The sequence below is a fragment of the Ovis canadensis genome, chromosome 7, assembly GCF_042477335.2.
Source record: "Ovis canadensis isolate MfBH-ARS-UI-01 breed Bighorn chromosome 7, ARS-UI_OviCan_v2, whole genome shotgun sequence".
Taxonomy (NCBI): Eukaryota; Metazoa; Chordata; class Mammalia; order Artiodactyla; family Bovidae; genus Ovis; species Ovis canadensis.
This window is the reverse complement of record NC_091251.1, coordinates 36,371,399-36,397,164: the sequence shown is the minus strand read 5'-3', so window position 1 is coordinate 36,397,164 and position 25,766 is coordinate 36,371,399. Positions and strand designations below refer to the sequence as shown.

Here is a 25,766-nt window from a genome sequence, read left to right as displayed (position 1 = left end):
CTCAGGTTGGTTGGATATGGGAGGTAACGCACAGATTTAGTGGGCTGTCTCACCTATCTTTATTTTATATCCTATTGCCAATATTTTAAACCTCTTTCCAGTAAGTGCCCTCCCTAATTTTTACTCTATTACTCTTTGATTTAAAGTGGGTTTTTTGGCCTTCTTACAATAAAATCAAATTCTTAACAGAATGAAGAGTCTTGTGATTGATCTGACTGGAAAAGAGGAATCATATCTTAATGGAGCCCAGTGTAATGTGATAGACACTGACTGTAACTTGCTATTCTCTCCAGGGCCAATATCCCAAACTTTAGTAAATATCTACATTTTGTGTTTCTGTGCTTCTGTAATGAAATTATCAGTTAATTCATAGGATCCTGCTGTAAGCAAAAACAGTGTCATCCATGGATGAAACTGTGCCTCTAGTGTTAGCAGTATAACCTCCTGAGGTTAGCATTTACTTTCCAATTTAGTTAAAATAGGCATTGGATTATTTGGCCATCAGAATCCAAAGCACCAGGTTGTCATTCTGTTGCTTTTCTTTTAAAATCACATGGTTTCCTGAAATAGTCACAATCTGGACTTCCACCATGGTTTTTATTCTCTTTCTACCTTCCTTTACCTTAAGGAAGAAACTTCCTACCTTTTAATGGATAGGCAGTTTTCTTTCCCCTCTAGCACAGCTTAAAGACGTGGCTTATGGCACCCGACAGTTGCCGTTATGTCTGAAACCACTGCCAGCCTATGAAGATGAGGATAAAGTGGACATTTCTCCACGGCATCAGAGTGAGAACCTTTTTGAACTGCACATCCATCAGGCCTTTCTGACCTCTGCTGCCCTGGCTCAGGCTGCAGACACTCAACCTATTACTTTCTGCACCTATTCCTTCTATGACTTTGAAACCCACTGTACCCCACTAGTTGTGGGGCCACAACCTCTCTATGACTTCACCTCCCAGTATGTGGTAGAGACAGACTCCCTCTTCTTGCACTACCTTCAAGGGGCTTCAGCCCAGGTTGATCTACACCAGGCAATAGGCAGTGAGCACCACAGCCTTGCAGCTGGATGGATTTGCTTTGACAGGGTTCTAGAGACTGCAGAGAGAGTCCACGGCTCTGCCACACTTACTGGTAAGTGCTGTCAACCTCCCGCAGTTGCCAGGATTAATGTGACATTTCCCACAGTGCTGGTGGTTTCCTATTTTCTTCTCCCTTTATTCTTGATCCTTGCCACACCATCTGTGCCTCTATGCCTTTCATACTTTCTGCTACCCAGGAACTGGTGGAGAAGTCTTTGGGGTGCTAGAGTACTGGATGAGGCTGCGCTTCCCCATAAGATCCAGTCTACAAGCATACAATAAGCGAAAGAAAGCCCAGGCATACTTGGCAGCCAATGTGCTTGGAGCCTGGGAGGCCCAGAAGGATGAGGTGAGAAAAAGGATGAACCCATGCATCTCAGAGGACACTCAGTCAAACGGCTCTTGAGAGCAGCTCAGCCTTCCACTGTCAATAAGTGCTTGTTGAATGTGGGTGAAAGACAAAAACTGCCACCCCACAACTAGTCTAGATCCTTCCCTCGGCCAAGCTGGAGTTTGAAACGAAATCATGCCCTTGAAGCTAGCTACGTCTCCTTTCTATAAGCAAAGTGGCTTCTCTGTTCCACTGTCTAAGATGAGGCCTGAGAGCCAGCGTCTCCCCAAGAGAGGTATCTGCCAGAGCCAGTGTGAAGGCAGCTGAAAGTCGTTGACCAGGCATCTCTGTTTCCCAGTCAAGATTCAGCAGTTCTTTAGGTCATAGCTTTTCCTCATCGAGGGCTCTGGGCTTCACCTGCAATGAGTCTCTCAGCCTGCCCTTTTCCTCAATCCAAGACCAACATCTTTTCAGTCCAGATCGGGGACATGGAAGAATCAGAATGAGCTGCGGGTGGAAATCATCCGATGCTGTGGCCTCCGGAGCCGATTGCTGGGAGCCCAACCCAGTCCTTACGTCATGTATCGCTTCTTTACCTTTTCTGACCACGACACCACCATCATTCCGGCCAGTAACAATCCCTACTTCAGAGACCTGGCTCGATTCCCAGTGCTTGTGACTTCTGACCTGGATCAGTATCTGAGGCGGGAGGCCCTCTCTGTGTACGTTTTTGATGACGAAGACTCAGAGCCTGGCTCGTACCTTGGCCGAGTCCAAGTGCCCTTGCTTCCTCTTGCACAAAACAAATCCATTCAAGGTAGGAGTTCAAGGTTATTACATCTTTATGCTCTGCCCAGTGTCCTCTCCCTGTCCTAATTCTACTTTTCTTGCTTGGAATAGTCTCTCTTAGAACTCGCTGAAAGGATTTGAGGATACTGTGAAGAGCAGCAGAGAAGACTTAGAGCCTCACTAATCATATGGAAACACTGGCTTCTGCTGCTGCTCTTCAGCAACAGAAGGCAATCCCCGAGTGGGTAGACCCACCACTCTGCAGTCCATACCTCTGTGTCTGAACCAACATTTTCCATCTCTGTAGTGCTTTCCGGTATTCATTTTTACTTAAGGTCTATTATTTCTTGGCACATGGCTAGATATCAGATTTTAAGTTGTGTCTGTAACATTTCATCATAATTCTCTTGCTTCTTTTAAACATTAAATCCAAATGAGTCTTCCATGCCATGCCATGACAAATTTCTTGGATTCTCCTCCAACCCCAGTATGAAGCTGAACTTCATGCTACCTTATCCTACATTCATACCCAGGGTTGTACAGGTTGTACAAGAAGGGTCAACTCTCTAGGAAGTGTGGATGGTTATAGTCAGTATTGACCATATTAAAAAAGCTTTGTTCCAGGAAGTATGTGAGGGCTCCGTTCTCCCAATATCACGAGTGCTTAAAAAAAAATAAGAAAAGAAGCTGACTCTTCTGCTCACAACTCATCCTTTGCCAAAGAGAGGCAATGTGAGCCATCTGTTAAATTAATCAGTGTTACAAAGCAGAAGCCTGACATTCAGAAAAAAGCCATTTTGCTTAAGTCTTCGTGGTTTTTGTTATTTCAGAAATAGGGGCCACGGGTGTAGATAATGGTTTTCTTAGTATGCCTAAGGTGTAGAAACTGTTTGGTAATAGTAGAAGGTGCTCTTGTTTACTGACTGGGTGACTGATGACAAGCAAGCTATATCTCTCCATGCATCTTTGACTATCCCTTCTTGAACCTGGAGATACCAATCTTCCCCAATAAATATTTTGAGTAGCAGAAGTAAATATTCTGAATGATTATGGATATTCACTGATATTTTATTTTGCTTCTGAGTGTATTGTCATCATGGTTATTTGACTGATGTTAATTACAAACAAAATGTGAAATTTAAACTGGGGAAGTCATAGGTAAGGTTGTGATAAACGCTCATGTGCCTACTTTCTTGTGATCAGATTTTATTAATATCTGTGCGTCTCTCAGGTGATTTTAACCTCACTGACCCTGTGGGGGAACCCAATGGATCTGTTCAGGTGCAACTGGATTGGGGGTCTTGCTACCTCCCGCCGGAGAGCTTTCCAAAGCCAGAAGCTCAGAGTGAGGAGGACACCAGGGATGGTTTAGAGACGTCAGTAGAAGAGGAAGAAGCTTCCTTTCCTCCCCAGGTAGCAGATCTCCCCCAATCCTGTGGGGAAGATTTGATTTGAGGAAGACAGTATTACAACTGGGGTAGAAGAAATTCCTTCTGTGAATGCCATGTGTGCATGCTAAGTCACTTCAGTTGTATCTGACTCTGCAACCCCTGGACTGTAGCCCTCCAGGCTCCTCTGACCATGGGATTCTCCAGGCAAGCATACTGAAGTGGGTTGCTGTGCCCTCCTCCAGGGAGTCTTCCTGACCCAGGGATTGAATCGGTGGTTCTTATGGCTCCTGCATGGGCAGGCGGGTTCTTTACCACTAGCATCATCTGAGAAGCCCATGAATGTCGTCATGTTCTGCAAATTTAATCTGCAGCATTCATAATGCCATAAGGCTATGGATAGAACAAAATGCTGGGTTTTATTGTAGGGAGGAGAAGAGATGGCATATCTCCGCTCCATGGCAAGAGATAAAGGAAGTCTAATGCTGGCTCACAGATCTCTTTCTTGATTATCATGGCTGTTAAACTCACCTTGTAAATCTGTCTCTGATCCTTCTATTTAGGACCAGATGGTATCTGTTGATATTCCCACTGAAGCTGAGCAGTATCAAGCTAAAAGAAAACCTCTTCAGGTGGGAGAAAGAAAGGAAAGGGAACACCAGGTTACAGGCTACTCAAGAAGAAAACATGGCAGAAAAACAGGTCTCCAAGGAAAGAACAGAATGGAGTATCTTAGTCAGAACCTCTTAAATGGAAGTACACTACAGGTAAGGCCTTAGAAACCCTGAAGAATGAAAGTATGGGTCGTAGTGTCCCCAAGTTTATTATTCTCAGTGGTAGAAGCAGAAGCAGGCACACAAGATAAATGATAATCACAGCTTTTTGTGGTGAGCGTGTATTTCCACAAACATAAGTAGTTTAATAAATCTCTGGAGTGTTCAGTTCTTTTCAATGTAATTTAATTTAACAGATTATACACTCTGTAATTTATGCTTAGAGATATAGTACCACAGTCCTAACTAGGTCACTTCAACTATAATCAAAATAAAAACAAGTATTTATTGAACACCTATGTGTTTGATACTACCTCTTCTTCATAGGAAACTGAATTAAAGTTACTATGTGGTCTGAAATATATATACGTGCACATATATGAGGTTATAAATATATATCATGTGACTGAGTATATGTATTTATATTGTATTATATTATGCAATATTAGACTTTAAATTACTATAATTATACAGTATACTTATTTACAATTATAATTGTATCTGAAGCAGGTGAAGTACGTTGAATGGAAATTCTCAGGGCTTAAGATCTCCACAGATCATGTTTTAAAAAATCAGCAAAAGGAAGAGGAAATGACATCATCCTATTCAGCACAGATACTAAACGAAACCCCACATCCTGTGAATGGTATTGTCTTTTTAAAATATGATTTTCCTTTGTAACAATGGATTATTTACAAAGCTGGTTATTTACTTTCTTCTTTCATCTTCATTGTTAAACTTTTCATGATCAATTGTATTAGAGACCCTAGGCTCAGTTTTATGTTACAAGTGTGCTGGTTAGGCCAACCAAGCTGTCATTCTCAAAGAAAGTAGCAGTCTATGTATTTAAAGCTAGCTAGCCAGTTTAACATGAGAAATGCTGGGCTGGAAGAAGCACAAGCTGGAATCAAGATTGCCGGGAGAAATACCAATAAACTCAGATATGCAGATAACACCACCCTTATGGCAGAAAGTGAAGAGGAACTAAAAAGCCTCTTGATGAAAATGGAAGAGGAGAGTGAAAAAGTTGGCTTAAAGCTCAACATTCAGAAAACTAAGATCATGGTATCTGGTCCCATCACTTCATGGGAAATAGATGGGGAAACAGTGGAAACAGTGTCAGACTTTATTTTTGGGGCTCCAAAATCACTGCAGATGGTGATTGCAGCCATGAAATTAAAAGACGCTTACTCCTTGGAAGAAAGTTATGACCAACCTAGATAGCATATTAAAAAGCAGAGACATTACTTTGCCAACAAAGGTCTGTCTAGTCAAGGCTATGGTTTTTCCAGTGGTCATGTATGGATGTGAGAGTTGGACTGTGAAGAAAGCTGAGCACTGAAGAATTGATGCTTTTGAACTGTGGTGTTGGAGAAGACTCTTGAGAGTCCCTTGGACTGCAAGGAGCTCCAGTCAGTCCATTCTAAAGGAGATCAGTCCTGGGTGTTCTTTGGAAGGACTGATGCTAAAGCTGAAACTCCAATACTTTGGTCACCTCATGCGAAGAGCTGACTCATTGGAAAAGACTGATGCTGGAAGGGATTGGGGACTGGAGGAGAAGGGGACAGAGGATGAGATGGTTGGATGGCATCACTAACTCAATGGACATGAGTCTGAGTGAACTCTGGGAGTTGGTGATGGAAGAGAGGCCTGGCTTGCTGAAGTTCGTGGGATCGCAAAGAGTCAGATATGACTGAGCAACTGAACTGAAGTGAACTGAACTGAGCCAGTTTAACTGGCTTCCCAGGTGGCTCAGCAACAAAGAATCCCCTGCCAAGTAGGAGACACGGGTTCACTCCCTGGAGAAGGAAATGGTGACCCACTCCAGTTTGCTTGCCTGGGAAATCCCATTGACTACAGTCCACAAAAGAGTTGGACATAACTTAGAGACTAAACAACAGCAAGCCAGTTTAGCTAACTAGCAAGTATAAAATGTTAACTCACACACACAAAAAAGTTAACTCACTCGAGTTTTGTAAATTATGGTTACAAAGAAATAGAAGAAGGGTGGTCAGTTCATTTGTGATTTAAATCCAAATTTCTTTTAAAATAAAGCAAGGCTTTTGGGTTACATAGAAAAGGTTATGATTTCATGTTATAATCATGCAAGCTAGGTAATTCAGACCAACTTTCCCAATGATGACACCTGAAAAGTCAAAGTTAATATATATTTTCGGACTTCCCTATTGGCCCAGTGATTAGGAATCTGTCTGCCAGTGCAAGGGACATGGGTTCAATCCCTGTTTCAGGAAGATTCTACATGCTGTGGGGCAACTAAGCCCATGCATCACAACTACTGAAGCCCGAGTACCCCAGAGCCCTTGCTCTGAACCAAGACAAGCCACCACACTGAGAAGCCCACGCTCTCACAACTAGAAAATAGCCCCGACTCACCACAGCTAAAGAAAGTCCACATGTAGCAAGAAAGATCCAGCAGCCGCCAGAAATAATAAATATAAATTTTTAAAAAACATAAAAAGTTGAAGTTAATATATATACATATATATTTTAGTTTTAATGTTTCTTAAAAGCATTAAAAGGCCAATAATTAGGGAGGGAGGAATCACTTCGCCTTGATCAAGGAGATGATGAGCTCAGAGAGGTGAGCTGGAATTAATACTCCAGCCCTGGGACATTACTGGTCTGGAGGAAGCAGTGGAGAGATGGAACTGTGCTTTTGGTGGACTTTTGGGGTGGTTAAACAGGATACAGTCTGAACCTCGTTTCTGTCCAGCATAGGCAAGTGTCTCCTCAGACCAGAATTCCCCACTCTGGTCTTGCACCCTGATGGCGGCACTTTCTGAGTCTCTTATCCTCTGAGAGGCAGAACTGTGCTTTGGGCACTTTTAGGCTAGAGAGGCAAGAGCTGACCTGAAGGCCACCAGGCACTGGAGTTATTAGACACTACCTGCATAACAACTGTGCTTACTACCTTCATGAAGATGAATGCTGAACTTTAAAATTTTAGTAAGGAACTAGAACTGTGGAAATTTATATTTTAAGCTTTTTAACAGTTTTAAAATAATTTCAAACTAATATAAGAGCTACATGAATAAGACAAAAAAGTTCACATAAATCCCTTCATGCAAATTCACCAACTTTTAACCCTTCTTCACATTTTGCCTTATCAATTTTTTCTTGGAGCAGTTGAGAATAATTTGCAAACATCATGTCCCTTTACTGCTATATATTTCATCTAGAAAAAGGATATTATATAACCACAGTACAATGATAAAGTTTGCAGGCTTGACATGGGTGCCTTGTTACTCAATATCCAGTCCACTTATCAGTTGTCTCAATAATGTCCATTATAGCAGGCTGCCTCCTGCCGCCCCCCTTTAATCTGGGATCTTTCATTGCATTCAGTGATGTCTCCTTAGTCCCCTTTAATCTGGAACAACCTCTTTCCTTTGTCTTTCATGATACTGACATTTTTGAAGGATATAGGTGAGCTGTTCTGTGGAGCATGCCTTAATTTGGATTTGTCTGAAGTTCCTTTGTTAGATTCAGGTTAGGAATTTTCTTTTTCAGGAATACCACAGAAGTGATATTCTATCCTTTTCACTGCATCACGTTAGAAGGTCTGTGATGTCAGTTTGTGCCATTATTGGTGATGTTAACTTTGATCACTTGGCTAAGAAAGCATTTTGCCACATATTTTCATCATAAAATTATCATTTCCCCCTTGGTAGTTACTAAGTAATCCATGAGAAGGTAGTTTGAGTCCATATAAATATTCTTCATCAGATTTCACCTAATAATTTTGGCATTCATTTATGTGGATTTTTTTGCCTGAATCAAATTACAAGATGTTTGCAAAATATATTGCAAATTTGAAAACCAATATAAATGATAGAACTGCTAAATACACAAATTTATGAGGAAAAGAGATGGGTTGAAAGCAGATTAGACAGAACTAAAATGAGAATTGGTGAAAATATCCAGAATAAAATGAAAGATGACAAGATGGAAAATACTACAGAGAAGAAGAGAGAGAAAATGAGGTCTGAGCTGTACTTGGGTCTCCCTGGGAGCTCAGTGGCACAGAATTCGCCTACAAAGAAGGAGACGCAGATTAAATCCCTGGGTGGGGAAGATCCCCTGGAGGAGAGCACGGCAACCCACTCCAGTATTCTCGCCTGGCGAATCCCTGAAAGAAGAGCCTGGCAGGCTAAATCCATAGGGTTACAAAGAGTCAGACATGACTGAAGTGACTGAGCATGCGCGCGTTCAAGCTATCCTTAAATGGAAAAGAGAAAGAAGGGGGAACAAAGGCAATAAAGTGGTGATGACTTGGAGTTTTCCAGAATTCATAAAAGGTATTAATAATATTCAATGAAATGAAACTCAAGCAGGATAAGTAAAAATCAAAATCTAGACCTATCAGAGTAAGATTGTGGAAAATAAAATCAAAGAGAAAATACCAAAAGTATCCATTTAAAAGAAAAACAGCCATGGGTGCGCTGTTGGTAAGAAGGACAATGACATCAAGAACGACAACCATAGTCCCAATTCTTATATTTCTCATAATATTTGCCTTTATATTTAGGTGCTCCTATTTGTATTTAGGTGCATACAATGAAAGGAAAGTGAGGTCTCTCAGTCGTGTCCAACTCTTTGCAACCCCATGGACTGTAGCCTACCAGGCTCCTCTGTCCATGGGATTTTCCAGGCAAGAGTACTGGAGTGGGTTGCCATTTCCTTCTCCAGGGGATCTTCCCGACCCAGGGATTGAACCCGGGTCTACCGCATTGCAGACAGACACTTTACCATCTGAGCCACATAGCCTTACAATTGTTATATCTTCTTGGATTGATCACTTAATCATTATGTAGTTAGTCTTTGTCTCTTGTAACAGTCCTTATTTTAAAATTTATTTTGTCTGATGTGAGTATTGCTACTCCAGCTTTCTTTTCTTTGTTTGTTTTAATATATATTTATTTGGCTGCAGTGGATCTCAGTTGTAGCATGCAGGATCTTTAGTTGCAGCATGCGAACTCTTACTTTCAACATAGGATCTAGGTCCCTGACTAGATTGAACTCAGGCCTCTTCATTGGGAGCACAGAGTCTTAACCACTGGACAACCAGGGAAGTCCCAACTCCAGCTTTTGTTTGATTTCCATTTCCATGGAACACCTTTTTCCATTCAGATGGAAAGATATTGGAATGGAAAGACACATTCCATTCCAATCTGTATGTGTGTCTCTAGGTCTGAAGTTGGGTCTCTTGTAGGCAGCATATATATGGGTCTTATTTTTGTATGCATTCAGTCTTTTGGTTGGAGCCTTTAATCTATTTACTTGTTAAGTATTTGATTTGTAGTTATTGCTATTTTGTTCATTATTTGGGGATTGTTTTATAGCCTTTTTTTTCTTTTTTTGTTCTCTTCTTCTGTGATTGAATTAATATATTTAGTGTTATGTTTGGATTTCTTTTTCTTTCTTGTGCTTCTATCTATTATAGATTTTTGATTTGTGGTTACAATGAGGTTTTTGTATAGCAATATGTGTGTGTGTGTGTGTGATTGTTTTAAGTTGCTTATCTCTTAATTTCAAATGTATTTGTTCTCTCTTCCTCTTACAATTACTGTTTTTGATATCATATTTTACATCTAATTGTTTTACATATCCCTTAACTGCTTTATTGTTCAGTTGGTAAGTTGTGTCTGACTCTCTGCAACCCATGGACTGCAGCACACCAGGCTTCCCTGTCCTTCACTATCTCCTGGAGTTTGCTCAAACTCATGTCCATTGAGTTGGTAATGCCATCCAACCATCTCATCCTCTGTCACCTTCTTTTCCTCCTGTCCTCAATCTTTCTCAGCATCGAGGTCTTTTCCAGTGAATCTTGATTTCCTTTAGGATTGGCTGGTTTGATCTCCTTGCTGGGCAAGGGGCTCTCAGGAATCTTCTTCAGCACCACAGTTTGAAAGCACCAATTCTTCGATGCTCACCCTTCTTTATGGTCCAACTCACACACCCATACCTGACTACTGGAAAAATCATAGCTTTGATTAGACAGACCTTTGTTGGCAAAGTGATGTCTCTGCTTTTTAATATGCTGTCTAGGTTTGTCATAGGTTTTCTTCCAAGGAGCAAGTGTCTTTTAATTTCATGGCTGCAGTCACCATCTGCAATGATTTTGGAGCCCAAGAAAATAAAATCTGCCTTTGTTTTTATTTTTTTGCCATCTATTTGCCATGAAGTGATAGGGTTGGATATCATGATCTTCATTTTTTGAATTTTGAGTTTTAAGCCAGCCTTTTCACTCTTCTCTTTTACCTTTATCAAGAGAGTCTTTGGTTCCTTTTCACTTTCTGCCATTAGGGGGGTATCATCTGTATATCTGAGGTTGTTGATATTTCTTGTGGCAATTTTGATTCCAGCTTGTGATTCACCCAACCTGGCATTGCGCATGATGTACTCTGAATATAAGTTAAATAAGCAGGGTGTCAATATCAATCTTGACGTCTTCCTTTCCCAATTGTGGATCTGTATGATTTTACTACTTCTGTCTTTTAACCTTCCTACTAGTTTTGTGCATGGATGATTTCCTAACTTTACTGTGTATGTTTTCCTTTACTGATGGATGAGTTTTTCTTTTCATAATTTTCATGTTTCTAGTTGTGGTCTTTTCTTTTTCACTTAAATAAATTTCTTTTATCTTTCTTGTAAAGCTGGTTTGGTGGCACTGAACTCTTTTAGGTTTTGCTTATCTATAAAGCTTTTGATGTTTCCATCAAATCTGAATGAGAGCCTTGCTGGATAAAACATTCTTGGTTATATGTTTTTCTCATTTGTCACTTTAAATATATCATGTCACTCTCTTCTGGCCTGCAGAGTTTCTGTTGAAAAGTCAACTGACAGCCTTATGGAACTTTCTTTGTATGTTATTTGTTGCTTTTCCCTTGCTGTTTTTATATTCTCTCTCTATCTTAAATTTTTCTCATTTTATTTACTCTCTATCTTGATGTGTTTCTCTTTGGGTTCATCCTATATAGAACTCTTTATGTTTCCTGGTGTTGGGTGACTATTTGCTTTTCCAAGCTAGGGAAATTTGCAGCTATTGTTGTTTCAGATATGTTCTCTGCCCCTTTGTCAGGCTCTTCTTCTGAAAGTGAAAGTGAAAGTCCCTCAGTCGTGTCCGACTCATTGCAGTCCCATGGACTATACAGTCCATAGAGTACTCCAGACCAGAATACTAGAGTGGGTAGCCTTTCCCTTCTCCAGGGGATCTTCCCAACTCAGGGATTGAACCGGGGTCTCCCGCTCTTCTGCTGGGGCTCTTGTAAGGCAAATATTAGTGTGCTTGGTGTTGTCCCAGAGGTCTCTATAAATGTCCTTATTTCTTTTCAATGTTCTTTCTTGTTTCTGTTCAGTATCAGTGATTTCCACTACTGTAGCTCACTGATCCATTCCTAGGTATCGTTTAGTCTACTGTTTATCCTTCTAGTATATTTTTCTTTTTAGTCTTTGTAGTCTTCATCTCTGAGGGGTGGTTCTTTACATAAATTCTCAGTCTACATTCATTCTCCTCCCAAGTTCTTTGATCATCTTTACAAGCGCTACCTAGAATTTCTTTTCATGTAGATTGCTGATGTCCACTTCACTAACTACTACTTCTGGGGTTTTATCTTGTTCCTTTGTCTGAAACATGTTCCGCTGTTGCCTCATTTTGCCCGTGTTGCTGTATCTTGTAGGTTGGCTATTCCCTATTTCCCTACCTTGGAGAAATGGCCTTTTGCAGTAGACATTGTATGCATCCCAGCTCACACTCCCCTTGTGTCACTCAAGTTACATGCTCTAGGGGTTCCCCCTATGAGGGCTGCATGAGTCCTTCTGTGGTGGGCTGACTATGTGGGCAGTCTGGTGAGCTTGTTTGGCTCCTGGTCTACCTGCTTGCCCAGCCCTGCCTTTTGTGGAGGCTGCTGGCACCAGTTGGCAAGACCGTCACAAGGCAGCTGATTGTGGAACCCCAGAGGTCTTCAGGGCTACTGCTGGGCATAATTAGGGTCCATAAGACTCTAGGGCTATAGCTTACTCACTGGTGGGTGAAGTCAGACTCTGGGGATAGTGCTGGCCTACGGGCAGGCAGAGCCAGGTCCTGGAGTCTTGTTGCAGGGCTTAGGTGTCCCAGAGCTGGTGTTAGATCACTGGTGGAGTGGGCCAGTTTCTGACACAGTTGTGTGTGGCGTCCCGGGTGTCCCAAAGCTCGTGGGCATGGCTGGGGCCCAGTCAATCCCATGTCCCAGTTGGGCCTACTGGGTGATTGTGGTATGATGTCTGCCCCCTGCTGGGTAAGGCGGGTCCAGAAGCTAGAGCAGGCTCTCCGGAGGGGTGGGCCATGTCCAGAGTTGACTGTGGGCTCAGGGAGTCTTGAGTCAGCCTGTCTGCTAATGGGTGGGGCTGTCTCCCCACCCAGTTAGTTGCTTGGCCTGAGGCAGCCCAGCCTGGCACCTACAGGCCACTGGGCCAGCGTAGCACTGGGTCCTGAGGCTACTAAGTAGAGGGAGGATTCCACAGTGGTGCTTGCCAGCAGCAGTGTCTAGGTGATAGAAGGAGCTCCCCAAAATGGCTGCTGTCAGTGTCCATGTCTCAGGGTAAGCTGCACTTGCCTACTGTCTCTCTAGGAGATTCTTCAAGATCAGCAGGTGGGATTCCTGTCAAGCTCCTCTCAATTTATTGCTTCCTCCTTGAGTCTTCCAGCATATGAGATTTTGTGTGCACACTTTAAAATAAAGTCTCTATTTCCCAGTCCCCTGGGATTCCTGAAAGTAAACTTGTCTAGCCTTCAAAGTCAGATGCTCTGGGGGTGCATCTTTCCAGTGCAGGTCCCTTAGGCTGAGGAACCCAAAGTGTGGCTCAGATCTCCTTCTCCTCTGGGAGAACCTCTGCAGTTGTAATTATTCCCCAGTTTGTGGGTCACCCACCAGAGGGTATGGGACTTGACTATATCACGAGTCCACCCCCTACACCATCTTGTTGTGGTTCCTTCTTTATAGCTTTAATTGAATTTTCTTTCTAGAATGTCCTGGTTTTTTCCCTGATAGTTGTTCTGCCAAAAGTTGTGATTTTGGTGTGTTTGTGAGAGGAGATGAGCTCAGGGTCTTTCTGTTTCACCATCTTGGTTGATCTCCCACAGTGGTTTTTTCAAAGATTCACACAGAAACTTCAGTACAGTAATCCCTATGTAATTCAGCCCCAGATTCAAGTGTTTTAGGCTTGATTTTTATTAGAAAAGCTTTGAGAAATGATTGCAAACATCCCTGATTATATTGCAGCTCTGTACCCCCAGGATCTAGGGTTTACACTGGGGTTAACTCAAGCCCTCGCACACAGAAGGTTCATCCTGTCATCCATGAGGACTTTCTTACCAAGAGCAATGTGTCAGCCTGTGATCGATGATCAAAGCAGAAGAGAGATCCTTGCAATAGGTTTTTTTAAGGTAAAAATTTTCCAGTGTCAGCCTCTGGAGGAAGCAATTTAGGTGTCTCAGAGTTACATGCAGCAACTTGACTTTCATCCAGAAGCTCATTTTCTGTGAGGTTCAAGAGTGCCAGTGAGTGCTTGGTTTCAAAGGGAGGAGGAAAGATGAACTCATTGATGAATGGTGACAGAACAAGATACCACCATGAGACAGTACAGATTACATTTTGGGTGTCTCAAGGCCTCACACAATGGGGAAAGAACATCATTTTGGTCATTTCCTTTGAAGGCCAGATGCGTTGGCTTCTTATGCATTGCCGCTTATAGCCACCAAAGGTGAGGCAGAAGTTTCAATAAGCATCAGCTGAGGAAATAACCTTGAGAATCACTTTCTGCACATGACAGGTAGAAGAGCCCAGTTTCTTATAAAGAATCCTCACCAATGAAGTACTAAGTAATCTCTGATGTCCAGGAATACTAGATTCTTGTTTGAGCCAAACATGGAACAAGGATCCATCCAGACAGGAAGCAATTATTGATCATTCTTGGACTCTCAATGTCTGATTTTGATACATTTTCATTCTCCAGAAATATCCCCTTTTGTAACTGTAGCAAACCTTTCTGAAAGGTGCTTGAGGCAGAACAATTTGAGTTCATGATATCCATTTTATTTTCAAATATTGGGATATCTCCGTATCATAGACCATTGCAGCCTTCACAAGCTGCTCTTCCTAGATGTGTAAAGATGGTACAAAACCACCTTTATGTTCATCATTGGGGAAAAGGGTTTATTCTTTTCAGACTATGCTTTATATTTCAGTAAGTCCCATTTGACCTCTAATTGACACTTGGCAGTCAAAAATTCTCTCTGGCCTCCTGAGTCTCTTTTCATTAGAGAGGCTGAATAAGTATGCTACTTGGGTCAGCTGGGAATTCTTTAGTCTTTTTTCCTCGAAAAGTAGCTTCTGCACATTCTCAGTGTCCTACCTGAGTCTATCCCTGTCTTCCTCCTTCTCACTCTCCAAAATGTTGGATATAATGACAAGAAACTGCCAGCTACTGAGCTGGATGAAGAAGGAGCAGCCCTCACAGTCTGTGCCCCTCTGAAGGGTATCCCCATCCAGGAAAGGACAAAGATCAGACTCTTTTGACCAAAACCTCCTGAGGGCTTCTCCTTCAAAGATAGATGTTTGCATCCACATGACCTCAGCACTAGGGGAAACAGAGCCTTCATTAGAGCTTGGAGGTGTTGCCAGGCACCTGCATTAACTGGTTGCAAATAAAACACAAGAACAGCAATGTGGTAGTTTGGCAAGCCAGGGCTGGCTCTTTCCTCTTCCTCATCTCAGTTTCAGACAAGTGCAGACAATCTGGCACTCCTGTTTAACATTGTAGTGGAGGTTTTAATTATTGTAATAAGAAAAAAATTATTGCAAAAAGGCAAGAAGAAGAAAAGTCGTATAGATGGGAAAGGAGGAGGTAGTGTTACTTTTATTTGCAATCAACATGATCCTCTATTTAGAAAATCATAAGAAACCAATAAAAATTTTTAAACAACTGAAACTAAGAGCAAGTGAACAAGGTTGCAATATATAAACCAATATTTCAAAATTAATTGTATTTCCATATTTTATAAATGAACAATCTTAAATGAATAAAACAGTTACATTCACACTATCATCTAAACTTTAAAGAGGTTTAAGAATAAGTTTAATGAAAGAAAGGTAAGTCCTATATACTGAAATCTGCAAAAGTTTTTAAGAGAAGTTAAGGAAAATTCAAATAAATGAAGAAATGTACCATGCTTATGGATTGGACCACTAAAAATTATGAAAATGATGCAGTTCTACCCAAATTTTATATAGAAAAGCAAATAATCTACCCGAAACAATTTAGTAAAAGAAAAAAATTGAAATTTTTGTACTATTTGATTTCAAAGCTTACTATGAAGCTGCAGCAATTCAGACAGTGTTACACTGTCAGTGTTAGCACAAAGATAGATTTATATATCAGTGAAACAGAATTGCTAATCCAGAAATAGATTCTTACATTTATTGAAAATTGATTTTCCACAAAGGTTTCAACGTCATTCAGTAGGGAAATCGAATCTTTCCAATAAATGGCTCTGGGACAATCTATCCACATACAGAAAAAAAGAGAGAACTTAGACAAGACACCGTAAAACTTCTGTGCTTAGCCGCTCAGTCATGTCTGACTCTGCGACCCCATGGACTGCAGTCTGCCAGGCTTCTCTGTCCATGGGGATTCTCCAGGCGAGAATACTGGAATGGGTTGCCATGCCTTCCTCCAGGGGATCTTCCCAACCCAGGGATCAAACCCAGGTCTCCCACATTGCAGATCATAGACAAAACATTCTCTGACCTGAATTGTACCAATGTTTTCTTAGGTTAGTCTCCCATAGCAATAGAATCAAAACCAAAAATAAACAAATGGGGCCTAATCAAACTTTACAAGTTTGTGCGCAGCAAAGGAAACCATAAACAAAATGAAAACCAGAGAATGGGAGAAAATATTTGCAAACAATGTGACCGACAAGGGCTTAATTTCCAAAGATACAAACAGTTCCAACAACTCAACAAGAAAAAATAAAACACCCAATTAAAAAATGGGCAGAAGACCTAAATAGACATTGCCCCAAAGACATACAGATGGCCAGTAGGCACATGGAAAGATACTCAACATCACTAATTATCAGAGAAATGCAAATCCAAACTACAATGAGGTACTACTTCACACAGGTCAGAATGGCTATTATTACAAGGTGTCCAAATAATAAATGTTGGAGGGCGTGTGGAGATACTCTTACAGTATTGATGGGAATGTAAATTGGTATAGCCATTATGGAAAACAGTATGGAGCTGCCTCAAAAAACTAAAAATAGAGCTACCATTTGATCCTGCAATCCCACTCCTAGGCACGTATCTGGAAAAATCATGCTTTGAAAAGATATGTGCACCCCAATGTTCACTGAAGCAGTATTTACAGCAGCCAAGACATGGAATCAATCTAAATATCCAATGATAGATACATAGATTAAAAAGATGAGGTAATGGAATATTACTCAGCCATAAAAAGAATGAAATAATGGCATTAGCAACAACATGGATGGATTTAGAGATTATCCTACTAAGTGAAGTAATTCAAACAGAGAAAGACATAGAATATGATATCACTTATATGTGGAACCTAAAAAATTATACAAATAAAGTCATTTAAGTTATTTATTTACAAAACAGAAACAGACTCACAGATCTAGAAAACAGATTAATGGTTACCAAAGGGGAAAGGAGGAGGGGAGGGATAAATTAGAAGTTTGGGATTAACATGTAAACACTACTGTATATAAAATAGATAATCAACAAGGGCCTATTGTATAGCACAGGAAACTCTACTCAATACTCTGTAATAACCTATATGGGAAAAGAATCTGAAAAAGAATAAATATATGTATATGTACAACTAAATCATTTTGCTGTATACCTAAAACACAGCATTGTAAGTCAACTATAATCTAATATAAAATGAAAAATTTTAAATAAGTAAATAAAAATGCCTACCTTAAAAAAAGTTTTAGGAGTATCAAGATCCCATTGTGAGAAAGCGCATCTGGGATGAGAGATGCTGCTTGATGCCAGTCTTTGTAAAATACAGTCTGCTGCATCCTGATTATACTGTTTTTCCTTGCTTAGTAATTTTCTCCAGTCCCTGAAAGGACAAAATTTCTCTCTACCTTTTATCTACCTTCCTTCCTTTTCTGTTTTTCAGAAGTGAACCTTATGTGTTTGGTAATCTTCTGAAGAAATGAAACTTTAAAAAAGAGGGTTTGATTCTTAGAGCCAAAATCTAGGTACTCAGAATTAGTACCTAGACAGTAAATTGAAGATGTAGGTACTAAGTCTTTTCTGGGCTAGACAGTATGCTCCAAAACAGCTCTGTAACTCTAAGTCTCTTCTCTGACAGATAAAGAATTCTGTGAACAAACTTCTGATGTCAGTGAAGCACAAACTACAGACAGCGATGAGATAGTAACACCTGTATCTCAGAAATGTCCTAAGGCAGTAAGTACACTGGGGTAACCACTGTGCATGGGCCAAGATTGTAAGTAATGACAGTGTGCTTAATGGCCGTGTGTGCAAAGTTCAAATCCCTTTGTAATGAACCAGATGGGAAACTCAAATTATTTAGTTAAATTTACATTGTGATTGAATGAAAGTCTGTTGATATAGGCAGATGAAAGGATCATTTTCTTGATTTGGCACTAATATAAATGAGGACTGACTTCAACACTTGTCTCTCCTCTTTGGATCCCTTACCTACTTCCTTCATTGTAAATTGTGATTTACCCAGCCTGTGACACGCCTTTCTTTAAATCTACTTTAAGAGAGCAGGTTTACTTTGGGAGGTGGAGGCTGGAAGAAAGGAAAGGATTCTGGGAGGACTCAGAGAGATCATTCAGTTTTTGAAGGTATTTATTCAACCTTTAAAACCTGTAATTAGAATTATATATTAAGCATTTTGGCCTCAAATCTCTCTTGGAACTAATTGAGGCTGCATACACACACACACACACACACAAATAAATATTCACAGGTATATTCACAGTCATTTTATTGGAATATTGTGAAGTTACAGATGAGATAGAAGACAATCACTCTAGCTGCTAGAATGCTCCCTTGTACATTTGTAGGCAGTCAATAAGTATTTGTTAGATGAGTGACTGAATGTAAGACTAAAATCTAATTGAGAATGATGAACCTTATTAGAAACAATAAAGGAAAGCATAGGGCCATCTAGAATCAAGTGGGTAATTATGTGATATAACTCTAAGGTTTGTGAGAGTTCCAAACAGGAAAATTACTGTTGCTTTTGTAGAGATCAGCAATCTTCCTTCAAAGTCAGAAATTGTACTGAAGTTTTATAGAAAAATGAAGGATATTGGAGTGGGGAGAAACAATTCGAGTGCAGTAGACTCAGGCCATTAATATGGCAAATAGTTTAGTTTATTTTCTGAACTTTTATCTGTCATATCTTTTTTACACACTATGTAACTAGTATCTTGAGAAATGTTTGTAAGACAGGTCAGAGCCATAGAATTAGAACTAGACCATAACACATTAGCCATCATAAGGTGATGTGTCCAGGATTGTAGAGGTAGTTAATGAAAGAGGTGGAACTTGAGTCAAGTTTTCTAAACTGTGTACCTCTCAGATCAACCCAAAAAGCAGTCTAGCTGATCAGCAAATTTGGAACCACAAGTCAGACAGATGACATTAAAAATATTACCCTAGGACTTCCCTGGTGGTCCAGTGGTTAGGAACCCACCTGCCAGGCCAGGGGAGCTGGGTTCAATCCCTGGTCCGGGAAGATTCCACATGCTGCAGAGCAGCTAAGCCCATGCGCCACAACTGTTGAAGTCCATGCACCTCGAGCCTGTGCTCCTCCACAAGAGAAACCTCTGCTCACCACAACGAAGAGAAGCCCGTGCCCTCTACAACCAGAGAAAACCCACACACAGCAATGAAGACCCGGCACAGTCAAAAATAAAATCAGTAATTAAAATAAAAACTACCCTAAATTAAATACTCCTAAATGAGGTCTGTTAGAAAACCTTTATGTACCCCAAAATGTTACTTGATAAACTAAACATGAAATCTGATTATATTTAGTAAGAATTAGTGTTGTTATCAAGTTAAACTTAAAACACAGACACACGTATACTTGATACCAGAAAAGCCTTATCCAAAGTCCAGGTTTGGGAGTTCCCTGGCGGCCTCATAGTTAGGATTCCGTGCTTTTACTGCCATGGCTTGGGTTCAGTCCCTGGTGGGGAAACTGAGATTCCACAAGCTACATGGTGCAGCCGAAAGAATAAAAAGTCCAGGCTCTTGTTCAACTCATCCATAAGAATTTGGATGGGTAACACAAAACAGAAAGGGGAAAAAACAAAAAACAACACACAAAGGGTGAGGATTAAAGAGAACAAAGGAGTAGGGGAAATTTTCTTAGTTGCCCAGTGGTTAGGATTGGCATTTTCACTGCTGTGGCCCAGATTCAATCTCTGGTCAGGGAACTAAGACCTCACAAGCTGTGCAGCATGGCCTGAATAAATCAATACAATTTGTTTTAAATAAAAAAGCAGTTTATTGAGGCAGAAGCAAAAGTTACACACTCAGATGCAGGCCTCCTCACAGGTGAGGGGCATGCCACAAGGTTTTTTGATCTCCCTTTTATCCTATTTTTAGCCCTTTGAATGGATGGGAGTATTTTTGATTAGGGGTAGAATATTCATTGAGGGGAGGGTTGAAGTATGGCCTGGATTGCCCCAGGTTGCCTCTGGTCTCATGCATTTATTTCCTGAAGACTACACAAGTGCTCTAAGAACTGTTCTCCCTTACTAGTCAAGCACCACAGGGGAAGGTCAAACAGGGTAATCAGCAACCTGTACATTTTTACTGTGGATGTGCCATGGTTTCTGTGGTCAGAGTTTCTTGTTCAAATGCTAAAAGTTTCTGTTTTAGATGGCATTTCTCCATGTTCATCGTCTCATTAAGTGTAAAATAAAGAGAAATATAGGCTGTCTTTGGGTCCAGCCTTGTCTTTCCTGCCTCATACTCAGTCCTGTTTGTATTTCAAAATAGCTGGGCATGAAAGATGGAAGAGGTTGAAGGTCCAGAGACAGTAGTTGGCCTCTGTCCCTCTTCCGCCTGGAGTCAGCCACAGCAATGGAGGAGGCAAGAGAATGTAATGTTTAGGAACGTGGAAATGTGGTTCAGACAAAAGTGATCCAGGCTCTGCTATTAATATCGATACCATTTGGGGGGAGTTATTTAACCCCAATTCAGCCAAGTGGTCTCTTGGTGCCAGCTTTAGGTGCCTGTAAATTGATTCTCAAGGAGTAGTATGTTAGCTGGAGTGTGCCTGTGATTATAGAGAGTGATGTGTTCATTAAATGGAGTATAAACACTGGCACCACTAGCTTACCGGAAATGAATATTTTCCTTGTCAGTGTTCAGAGAAGATGTGCATTGAAATCGTCTCCCTGGCCTTCTACCCAGAGGCTGAAGTGATGTGTGATGAGAACGTGGAACAGGTGTACGTGGAATACAGGTTCTACGATCTGCCCTTGTCAGAGACGGAGACTCCGATATCCCTGAGGAAACCCAGAGCAGGAGAAGAGATCTACTTCCACTTCAGCAAGGGTGAGGTGTCCCTCGTGATCAGCGGGAGGGGAAGCTGACAGTTGTTCAGCCTGAGGGCTTCTGCTGCGGTGGATCTAACCATTTTCTTTTCTTTATCAAAGTAATATATGCATATGGTTTTAAAATATCAAATAGGCCTAAACAGATTTTTGATTAAAATAAAGCAGTCCTTTGTTCCACTCATTCTCTACACATCACTCCCCCTCGCCCCTCTCTGACCCCTTCCTTAGTCCACCACTCCACTTTTCACTTTTTCTGCTAGTTCTTCTTTCCTCTGTTATTTAACCCCATGTTTCTGAGGAAATGTTTCTTTTGCAGTTTCCCGATTCAGTAATTGTAGACCTTATCTGCTGACTTCCTATCTTGGCACATAAAATTTGTCTCTCTTACATCACATCCGCATTCTCTTTCTCCCGTACAGTTGGATCATAATTTTATTTAATTTTTAAATAATTGTAATTGTTTCTATTATTGTGACTATGCAAGTATTCTTATAGAGCCAAGTTGTACACCATAATATAATTTCTTTCTTGTATTATTGTGGTCTCAATTTTTCATTTTCTTTTTTTTTCTTATACCTGTTGTGATTCTTTCTGCATCCTCCAGCAGATTTTTAAATTTTCAAATAAACAACCTATCATATAATTTATCTTTTTTTTTTTTCCTGAAGATATCTCTTTATCTTCTTGTTCTTCTCCTCTGTTATCCCACTGCTGCCTCATTTGGAGAGTTTAATTCTCTTTTATTACTGCATTTCTTATCTCCTGGGTCCTATGTCACCCTCTATCTGATTTATTATATTCTAATGGATCATGTTTTTGAGTAGCTTTTAAAGAAAGAGTACATTGGAAGTAAATACTTTGAGACAGTCTTGCATGAAATCTCTATTCATACAAATAAATCTATTCTCAAATAAACCCATATATTTATTTAATTGATGATTAGACCAAGTATAAAAATCTATGTTGAAAACATTTTTCATTCAGAATTTCAAAGCTGTTGGTCCATGATCTTCTAGGTCCAGACCTGGAGTCCAGCTCTTATATGAAAACTACCTCCTACCTCCCCAGAAGACGTTAATATTTTCTCTTTATTTTTAGTGTTCTTAAATTTCAGAATCATGTGCATGTATGTTCTTTAATTGTTCTGGCCATTCAGTGGGCTCTTTAAATCTGGAAGCTCATGGCTTTTAGTTCTAAGAAACTTGTTTTCCTTTCTCTGATAACTTTGTCCCCCTACATTTTCTCATTTTCTTAGTAGAATTTTGGATCTTCCACATTGATGCTCTAATTCATTTGCCTCACAGTCCTTAATAGCAGCTGCAGAAAGGAAGACTACCTCCAAGATCTCACACAGCCCAGTGGGCAGAACTCCATCATGTGGCCAAACCTAGCTAAACTAGAGACTAGAAAACCCAGGCAAATTTATTTGAGGCTGCAACAGTCATGTGTAAAAATGAGGAGGAAGAGGGGAATGCATGTTGCATCAGGCACCTCAAACCCAAATTTCTAGGCAGCCCTGACAAAAACATCAGTCTCCTAGAATTCTTCCAGTTGAGGAGTGGGGGGAGCACATTTTTCTTGGCCTTTGGCAGAACAGCTTACAACGTGGATTGTAAGGCTTATCAGTACTCAAAGCATTTTCTTAAAGGGCCACATAGTAAATGTTTTAGGCTTTGTCGGCCAGTCTCTGGCACAACTTTTCAACTCTATCATTATAGTTGGAAAGCCACCACACAGGAAAGAGATGGCTGTGTCCAATAAAACCTTATTTATGAAAACAAGTAGCTGGCTCCTGGGTACCCATGCTTGTCAGGTGTCTGGTTTAAATCACTGTTTTGCATATGCCATTTATGAAAATCTTAGTGCCCAAATAGCAACAGTATATGATTCTTTTCTTTTCTCCCACTTACCCTTAATACAGTGATAGATCTGGACCCAGTGGAGCAAAAAGAACGGAGGCAGTTTCTGTTCACCATGCTGATTGGAGAAGATCCTGAGCAAGGACAGTAAGCATCTGCTTCCTATTTCTAAAGACAGGAGACATCACACAAGAATTCAGGAGTTTAAGTCTAGTTTTGTGCTGATGTGGAGTATTTTAATAACTTCTTTCATATTAATATTCTCCTAATGAATTTCCCATCAACTTGAGTAATTTATGCTTGTGACTGACTACCTGATAAATTATGTAGTCGCATAGGATTAGTTCATTTCTCACCCATGGCAGCCTCTGATAAGCGCTTTTTTTTGAGGCAGCAATTGACATCAACACTCAGTGCCCCCTAGAGAAAGGACAAACTGCCTTGATGCTCTAGAATAATTTGATTCATTTCTTGCAAAACAGTACCATTGTTAGCTTACCAAATATTATGCCTTTATGATATCAATTTTATATTTTGAGTTAAAAATGATTTCTCTACAGGAATACTTTGAAGTAAAATCTGAGTCTATTCTTAAGTTTTAGGAAAGCCGACTGTCATATTCCTATAATCTGAGGAGCCCTCCTTTTAGAGGTTCCAGATGAAATGCATTGGATATACATAGACTGAAAAATTTCTCGTTGTCTAGCAGAATTTTGAAAATCAAATTTATATGGACACCTATTTTTTATTTTTGTCAGAGTCTGGCAACCTTACCTCCTTTCCGTGTGTGTAAGAACTAGTATGGGACTGGTGTTCTAATCCATTACTTTTCTAAAAACCCAGTGAAAGTGAAAGTCACTCAGTCATGTCCAACCCTTTGTGACCTCATGGGCTATACAGTTCATGGAATCCTCCAGGCTAGAATGCTGGAGTGGGTAGCCTTTCTCTTCTCCAGGGGATCTTCCAAACCCAGGGATCAAACGCAGTTCTCCTGCATTGCAGGCTGATTCTTTACCAGCTAAGCCACAGGGAAAGTCCAAGAATACTGGAGTGGGTAGCCTGTCCTTCTCCAGGGGATCTTCCTGACCCAGGAATCGAACTGGGGTCTCCTGCACTGCAGGCGGATGCTTTACCAGCTGAGCCACCAGGGAAGCCTCGAAAAGCCCATAGTGGGTAGAATGTTGCCTGTGTGATCACCCAGACTTGGTTTTGAATCTTGACTCTTCTAGTTACTAGCTCTGTGATGTTTGAGATAGTACTTGAAGGTTCGAGAGAGGATGCTGCAGAAACAACGTAGTTTCCCTAAGGCACTCGGTATTGCATGCAGCAAGTGGTGATGCGAGTTATCATCTGTTTCCTGGGATAGCTGAGGTGGAAGAGTCAGCATTGTTCCTTTGCATTGTTGAAGTTCTCAGTACTGATACAGAAACATAATTACAAATACATATTGCTTAGCAGCTGTAAATGCATCACTTTTGGAATTTCTTTTCAGCTTCTCATATTTAACTATGATTTGAAATGCTTGAATTTTTGGTCCTATTCTTGCTCCTGTAGAACTATGGGCCGCCAATATTTGCTTTTAAAAAATGAATAGGAATATAAAATATCCAGAAGAGGCAAATCCAGAGACAGAAAGATTAGTGGTCACCAGAACTGAGGGAGAGAATGGGGAGTGACTGGTTAAGGGTGTAGGTTTTGTGGTGGTGAACATGATCTGGAATTAGATAGTGGTGATGTTTGTACAACATTATGATTATACTAAAAAAAACCCCACTTTTGTACACTTTTACAATGGCTAAAATAGTGAATTTGTGTCATGTAAATTTTATCTAAAAATTTTAATAGGTCTCAGTTTCTGGAATTCAGTATCATTCTTTGCTAGACTAATACTGTCAGCCTCCTGTATCTGCAGGTTCCACATCCATGGGGTCAACTAACAATGGATGAAAAATATTTGAAAATACAATTCTAGATTCTAGGATGTTCCAAAAAGCAAAATTTAACTTTGCCGTGTACTGGCAACTATTTACTTAACACTTATGTTGTATTTACAGCTATTTATAATAGCATTTATACTGTATTAGCTATTTATAAGTAATCGAGATGATTTATTCTATATGCAAATCCAATAGCATTTTATATAAAGGACTTGAGCATCTATGGATTTTAGTATCTGAGGTGGGTTCTATAATTGTTAATTGCTCACTGCTTGGGAGGAACTGTGATCTGTATGATCTTTACCACATCAATCTTCCAAGATTTACAACTCTTACTTTTTTATATTCATTTTGTAATTCTGTAGTTTCCTTTACTCTGCTCAGGCTTGGTATAAAACTGTTATTTACAACTATAAAAACCTCTTATAATTTCCATAATCTTGTTTTTTGTGTAACACCTCCACTGCCCATTTCTAATCTTTCAGCAAAGCTATAAACCATTTTACAATGAAATGTATCTCTCAATAGTTTTAAGACAATTTAACCAACTACTTTGTCTTAGTTCCCTCCAAGCCTGTTGTTACTTTTTTAAGTCATACCAATTTCTCAGTCTTTTGCCTTGCATTCTTGTAAGATGAAGTGATTCAAAGAAATACAATGTGTAATTTGATTACTTTTATCCCTTTTTTTAAAGCCTCAGTGTATCAGTAGTACTGAGTTAAATGGATATTTTCCCCTTTAGTTTAAAGTTTACAGTAGTAAGTGATCCTATTGAGGAGGAAAAGAAAGAATGTCAAGAAGTAGGCTACGCCTATCTGGAGCTGTGGCCGATCCTGGCATCAGGAAGAGACATCCTCGAGCAAGACCTAGACAGTGAGTCATCCATTTTGGTGCTCCTCAGTTCTACTTATGTCTAAGAGAATAATCCTAATAACGAATATTTTTGACCTTTAATACATAAT

At 40.2% G+C, this 25,766-nt stretch overlaps 1 protein-coding gene across 1 annotated transcript in view; it reads left to right on the top strand.

The window, feature by feature from the left end:
* Window positions 1–25,766, top strand: part of RPGRIP1 (RPGR interacting protein 1) — a 52,449-nt gene that overhangs the window by 24,334 nt on the left and 2,349 nt on the right. The window contains exons 14-23 of the mRNA XM_070292468.1: window positions 679–1,131; window positions 1,277–1,428; window positions 1,885–2,227; window positions 3,431–3,612; window positions 4,151–4,354; window positions 4,868–5,006; window positions 17,768–17,865; window positions 20,814–21,006; window positions 22,930–23,014; window positions 25,547–25,677. Coding sequence (XP_070148569.1) covers window positions 679–1,131; window positions 1,277–1,428; window positions 1,885–2,227; window positions 3,431–3,612; window positions 4,151–4,354; window positions 4,868–5,006; window positions 17,768–17,865; window positions 20,814–21,006; window positions 22,930–23,014; window positions 25,547–25,677 — 1,980 coding nt within the window. The remainder of the gene's footprint in view (window positions 1–678; window positions 1,132–1,276; window positions 1,429–1,884; window positions 2,228–3,430; window positions 3,613–4,150; window positions 4,355–4,867; window positions 5,007–17,767; window positions 17,866–20,813; window positions 21,007–22,929; window positions 23,015–25,546; window positions 25,678–25,766) is intronic.